The 7,121-nt window shown below is 37.5% G+C and overlaps 1 protein-coding gene across 1 annotated transcript; it reads left to right on the plus strand.

Annotated features, from left to right (window-relative positions):
• The first annotated feature begins 620 nt into the window (after positions 1-620).
• Positions 621-2,341, plus strand: LOC127792758 (U-box domain-containing protein 26-like). Its single transcript, XM_052323330.1, has one exon. It carries the CDS (start codon positions 826-828, stop codon positions 2,071-2,073), a length of 1,248 nt encoding a protein of 415 aa, XP_052179290.1. The 5' UTR covers positions 621-825; the 3' UTR covers positions 2,074-2,341.
• The last annotated feature ends 4,780 nt before the right edge of the window (positions 2,342-7,121 follow it).

Genomic DNA, 7,121 nt, shown 5'->3' on the forward strand with positions numbered 1-7,121 from the left:
CATGAATAATTTAGATTGGAATGTTTCCTTCTACAAATGAATATTATTCAGATGCTTTTAAAAGCTTTTTTCATTTCTAATTAACCTTTGGGCATCCCCCTGGAATTTCAGTAAATTGGCAATCAAAGAAATATCATATTAAGTAAATGATTAAACAGAGAGATGACGAAAAAGGCATATAATATATACAACCTATATATATATATAAATATATATCTTATTAAGAAAAATTAATGTATGAATTTTGTAATAAGAGCTTTATAAACAAATTAATAGGTTACACTAAAGTATGGGTAAAAGGATAATGACACCAAACCAGGGGGGTATGCTTGCATTGCAAGGACAAGACAGCCGGCCCGCAGGGCCACAAAGAATTAAATCAGAGTCAAGAAGAAACAGTAGTAAAAAAAAATCAGGAAAATTAATGAGTTGATGTAAACAGGAGTAAGATTTTAGCATGGAGGTGGGGCCCTATCAGAGAGCACATTACATTTGACCAAAACCTACCCTTGACCCAACTCCCAACTATGGTTAAGTAAATGACACACACGTGTGTGAGTTGCCTGTCAGATAAGAGAGAGAGAGAGAGAGAGAGACCCTACCTACGGCCCTGTTGGTATGTCCCTCTGTTTTTCAGTTCATATAAGAGAAAGCAAAGCGGACCGGAGTGGAAGAGAATTTGCAGAGCCCTCAGATTTGGTATACTCGCACTTAGTCCTTTCTAGAGAGAGAAACATATATAAATATACATATACAGAGAGTGAGAGAGCGATTATATATATATATAGAGAGAGAGAGAGAGAGAGAGACTGTGTGAAGAAAAACATGCCTGGCAGCTTGGAGCCGTTGGACGTGGGGGTCCAGATCCCATACCACTTCAGGTGTCCGATCTCGCTGGAGCTCATGCGTGACCCTGTCACGGTCTGCACCGGTCAAACCTATGACAGAACCAGCATCGAGTCGTGGGTTGCCACCGGTAACATCACGTGTCCGGTCACCCGAGCGCCGCTCACCGACTTCACCCTCATCCCCAACCACACCCTCCGCCGGCTCATCCAGGAATGGTGCGTTGCGAACCGCTCGTTCGGCGTCGAACGGATTCCGACTCCGAAGCAGCCCGCCGATCCTGCCATGGTTCGCACTCTTCTCAGCCAAGCCTCGTCGGAGACGACTCCGATGCATACCAGGCTCACGGCAGTTCGACGGCTCAGAGGACTCGCTCGTGACTCGGATAAGAACCGGTCCGTGATCTCCGCTCACAACGCACGCGAAATCCTCCTCTCAATCGCTTTTTCCAATATGGATTCGGACTTGTCCGAGTTGACTCACGAGTCACTCGCGATGTTATCTATGTTTCCGCTTTCCGAACCCGAGTGCGTGTTGGTGGCTTCCGATCCAGATCGAATTGGATACCTCGTGTCTCTCCTGTTCCATTCTTCGATTGAAGTCCGAGTTAACTCGGCCGCTCTCATCGAGATCGTCGTCGCAGGCACGAGATCGCCGGATCTCCGAGCGCAAATCAGCAATGCCGACGAAATCTACGAAGGAGTTGTCGGAATTCTCAACTATCCATTGGCATATCCGCGTGCTCTTAAAGTCGGAATCAAGGCCTTGTTCGCTTTATGCCTGGTGAAGCACCACCGGCACAAGGCGGTGGCGGCCGGCGCCGTGGAGGCAGTGATTGACAGGCTGGCGGATTTCGAGAAATGCGACGCCGAGAGAGCGCTGGCCACGGTGGAGCTGCTCTGCCGGATCCCGTCCGGATGCGCCGCGTTCGCCGGGCACGCCCTCACCGTGCCTCTCCTGGTCAGAATCATACTAAAGATATCCGACCGGGCCACCGAGTACACCGCGGGAGCCCTGCTGTCGCTGTGCTCTGCGTCGGAGCAGTGCCAGCGGGAGGCGGTGGCGGCGGGCGTGCTGACGCAGTTGCTTCTGCTGGTGCAGAGCGACTGTACGGAGAGAGCCAAGCGGAAAGCGCAGATGCTGTTGAAGCTTCTTCGGGATTCGTGGCCGGAGGATTCCATTGCCAATTCTGACGATTTCGCTTGCAGCGACGTCGTCCCCTTCTGATGATCGTTCCATGATTCCTCAGCCAATCTTCTTTATTTTTGTATTTTTCAGGTTTGAGCAACAACCAACCCTCAACCCCCACAACCCCCCCCCCCCCCCCCCCCCCCCCCCCCCCAAAAAAAAAAAAAAAAAAAAATCCCAGAAATGGGGGCTCTACTCGTCTAGATTGGTACATAGAGATTTGGGTTTGTGTATGTATTATCTCTGTATCTACGAATTTTTGCCTTAGCAAGAAGAAGAAGAAAAAATTACTGTTTTGCTTTGTTTACTTTTTAGTGATTATTATATTATTATTATTATTATTATATAAAATCAATTTTTAAAAATCATTAAAGAGATTAATAATAATGTTTGTTTAAGCAATTACTTCCTTCCTTGAGCCCAAATCAGTGGATAATGCATGCATGGGGAGCATTTGCATCTCAGAATATATAATCCTCCACTTTGTGGGCTTTAGAATGGAATGTCAAAATGGAATAGGCATTTTGCCAGCATGCTGCTAGCTCATGCTAGTTACTTGTGCTGATGCCTCAAATCACTTTCTTAGAAGAATTCATTGGTTTAGTTTGTGGAATCAATCAATGCCCATCGCTCATAACTCATATAGCTCATGGCTGAGCCAAAGCCACCTAAATCATGTATTCTTTGTGGGGTGAGACTCCCAATTTTAGGGCAAATAAAACCTACTTTTCGCTCCTGAGCATGACGTTTGGATGGTGTGGGAGAGTGTTATATTTAGATTTGAAGATATGATCGATGATGAAGTAAATGTAATGTTCTTGTGGTGCACACACACAGACACAGAGAGAGAGAGAGAGAGAGACGTGGAAGAAGAATCCATCATGTGTTGGGGACACTGATTGATGCTTCAACTTCCTTTGACTTCAGGCTGCCCACTTTTGCTACACAAGGGCCAAGGGGTATGCACACAAACACCCACACAAAATGCTCTTTCTAAGCAATAATAATTGGATCACTATCACTATTCATTCCTATTTAGAATCTATTTTTATAAAATCAATAACTATATATTGCAATAATAATAATTCTACTTAATTTTATAATAATAATGTAGTTTCAATAGATAATTTTATTATATAAAATGTCTATTATGTCCTTACATTAATTTTAGTAATCCTGATTGTTTGAGATCAACACTGTGCTGTGCGTCAGACGTTTAATGCAGTGAGATAGTGGAATAAATAAGGGTTACCATGTCATCAATTAGTGGCTAGACATAATAATAATAATGGAATTAAAATGAAATAAAAAGTGGGATGTCTCTACTAAAATATTAAATATTAAGTCTAAATCTAAAAGAATGGTTATGATCATTTATTTTTTTTAAACTTGTGTAAAATTTTAAATTTGTTGATCGCTCCTTAGTTTTTAAAATTTAATATAAAATTATAAATAATTATTACTTACGTACCCTCATTAACTTTCATGTAATTATACACGATTAAAATTTAATCATGATGGCTATTACAAGTGGGGTGATCTCGTCTTGTCTTTGATCCCGAACCTTAATATTTTATCTCATACTCAACGGGATATGAGTTTTATCCTATCCCATCTCTAAGTGGGGTTGCGATGCCTTGAATTCGATCCCTTCACAAGCTAAAAGTTTTGTTGGCAATGGGGCATGTCGATAAATTATAAAAAAAAATAATAATAAAAATGGATTAATCATTTTTAAAATAAATAAATTACAAAAATATCTAATTTTCATCTATTTAAGGTTTAGAAATTAGAAATTTGTATAGTTGGAATTACACTGAGAAATGTTCCAACATGTTGGCCAACTAAGCAAGAGAGGAGCTTGAAAAGGAGAGGAATCACCCGATCCGACCCGACCGAAATGGAAAAGAAACGAATCAAGATGGGGAGGGAGAGAGGGAGAGTCACATGGGGTGGGGAGTTAGGATTATTGCTTTTTCCACGCCGGAAATGGTCCCGACAATATATTGCTATCAGTAGTGGAGTGCCCAACCCAGCTGCTTCTTTCTTTCTTTCTTCTTCCTTTCAAACTAACCATTCATTTGGTTGGATCCGATCCGATCCGATACGGTACCAATAAATGGGATTTGAAGCATGCATGGGATCCACCATTATTACGTGTATTTTGGTGAGGTTATAGAGATGAACTCATTTTCTCAATAGTAATAATTATGATTGAGATCAAATATATTCTCTAAAAATAGAACCCATGCGATGCACCCTTTATGATCAGATAAATTATGGCCTCAGTTATATATCTTTTTATTTTCAAAAGAAAGAAAAAGTGGTGGTGTGGCGGAAGCAATTGGGGGATTGATCATGGATTGGCCTTTCCTTCCCCACCAATCAGTCGCTCGCGCTGAAAGCAGCAATCCCTCCCTCCCCCAAACAATTTTTTTTTTTTTCCCCTTTTATGTAAATTAGTTATAGTGTTCAACTAACTTAATTAGTTATATTTTCTAAATATAATTTGCTTTAAAAAAGTTGTTTTGATGGGTTACTTCGGTATTTAACTTGATAAAAACTCATTCATTAAGATAAAAATAAGTCAAGTTTTAGTTTAATTTTAAAACTTAATTTATAAACGAGCGAGTTTGAATTTAGTAAAACTTGGCTCGTCAAACCCTACAAACATGTTCAATAAGAGTCTTATGAATACTGATAAACTCGATTAAAAACTCATAAACATGCTCAATTAGAAGTTTACGAATAGTTTGATAGCAAACTCGTTTATAAATATATTATTTAACATCAAATTATTATTAGTTTATTATCATGTTGATGTTGTATTTGTTGATTATTTACATATCAGATGATTAGGTTTTTTAAAAAGTAATTTTAACAAATTTGAACTCAAATAGCTCAGGGTCGCTAAAACCTTGGCCCTATTGGCGAGCTTGTGAGCTTGAACTCGAGCTTGACTCGTCAACCTTTTGATAATCTATGTCTAAATCGAGTTTTAAGATTTGATTCTAAAAGTTGCCTCGTGAGTTTAGGCGTGGCTCGGCTCGATTCGATTGCAATCCTATGAGTTAATTGTTTACTTTGAAGAGGTTTAATACTGAAAAAAAGTTCTTGAACTATTAAGACAAGTATTATATTTTTAATATTTTTTTCAATAACAAAGAGTAAATAATTGAGCATATTAAAAATTTTTAAATTTGAAGGATCTGAACTATTATATTGTTTTAATTTTTTTTTTATAATAAAGCACTATTTATCTTTTCCGTAAGTCATACATTGTGAACTAATTACGTATATCTTTTATTTAAATTTTATTTTACATTATTTTTACTATGATACCAAAATATCAAATTAAAAATTAGGAAACAATAATTTTGAAGACAGGGCGTGTTCCTGCCTATCTTTGACCATAAATTTGTTCAACACTTAGCTCCACTTGTAAAAAGAGGGTGAGACTTTATTTTTGAGAAGTAATCAAATTAGTTAGAAAATTCAAGAAAGAGTGACACAATAAGAATATAATAATAATAATAATAATGGAATTAATGAAGATTATGATCATGCCATATGGACAATCGAATGTAGATATATTGGATGGCTATGATCACGTCACATGGATAATTTGCTTTGAACTCATGGGCGAATTTTGATGAGAAGTGATTTGGACTTAATCTTCTAAGTTAAATCTTAATCTCAGACTTAGGATTCTATTCAAATAAAGTTTTCTCAAAATTAAATTTAAATTTATTTTCTTAAGTTTCTAAATATTTAAAAATATTTTAGGATAATACAAATTTGCATTGAACTGTTACAATTTTATGAAACCTTAAAATTATCTAAATTGTGGTTTGAACTGAGTTGGGCTGTGCATACAGTATTGGGCCTTCTGGCCCTTCTCAGACAAGGCTCAATGTCTTATTGTTGGGCCTCAGCCAACCGGAAAAGGCCGAAGCTCAGCCAGATTAGAAGATGTTTTCTGGATTGGGCTTTCCAAATTAGACTTCTCAACAGGAATTCCGGTATTGACCTATCGGGAATTTATTGGGCCTAATTCGGCCTTAAGGTCCATAAACACCGGCCAGTGGCGTCTATCAAAACTATTGGGTTAGTTTGAGTATAGAAATTGTTATGTTGCCCGAATTTGCACCATGCGGGCAAAATCAGAGGAGGGGCATGGGTCCAACCCCCCTTGGATGCCAGTGCCCGATGTGGGCAACAAATCACCCCCTGTTCGAGTATTTACATAAACTTTAAATGTAAACCGAACTTGATTCTAAGTTCATCATGAAGTGATGCGTGCTTTTAGATCTAGAAATGACTCAATTATAAGATAGAATTGAACCGATCTAATATAGAATGTGCAATTAAACTAAATGAAGCAAAACTTTTATGTTGCCCGTATCGAACAACATAAAATTTGCTTCCGAGGAGGGAATGGGCCCCATGGGAGATGGGACCCACACACTCACCTCTTCGTGCTAATTCATATCTGACAACATTTATGCTGGCAACATATTATCTTTGTTAAATGAAAATCTTAGATTCGATGTAGATGAAAAGGTCTAAAACAAAATCAAACTAACGTGAATTAGAAGTTCAAATTTTTGGTCAATAAAGTTATTAAAAAAAGTCAAACTAACTTGACTCGCTAATTTGAGTTAATTTTAAAGTCTATCCAAACTAATAATCAATGAATATTTGATATTTATAATAGCTAATATCAACGAAAGAAAATTAAAGGGATTGCTCAATTAGATATGGAAAATAGGCTTAATTTTTAAGAAAATTACTCTACAAAAAATAAAAAGTTAGAAAACTTATTTAAATGCAAAAAAAAAAAAAAAAAAAAATTCAAATAGAAAATAGAGATTTAAAAGCACATTCCCTAAAATAAAAAAATTAAAGCAAAAAATTGAAAATCATTTTCTATGACCAAACAAACCCTAAATATATATTTGAATCCTCTTATAGATAAACACATCAAGAAAGACTAAGGTTGTTCATATTTCTTTAAAGTAATTGCAAAGCAAGCAAGCAAAATTAAAAGGATGGTGAAATCTATATATATTCAACGTAGTATTAAT

This window comes from Diospyros lotus, unplaced genomic scaffold (genome assembly GCF_014633365.1).
Source record: "Diospyros lotus cultivar Yz01 unplaced genomic scaffold, ASM1463336v1 superscaf1, whole genome shotgun sequence".
Classification (NCBI taxonomy): domain Eukaryota; kingdom Viridiplantae; phylum Streptophyta; class Magnoliopsida; order Ericales; family Ebenaceae; genus Diospyros; species Diospyros lotus.

Excerpts from the sequence above, each read along its gene's own strand:
- LOC127792758 (XM_052323330.1), top strand. The coding sequence starts at position 826 with ATGCCTGGCAGCTTGGAGCCGTTGGACGTGGGGGTCCAGATCCCATAC.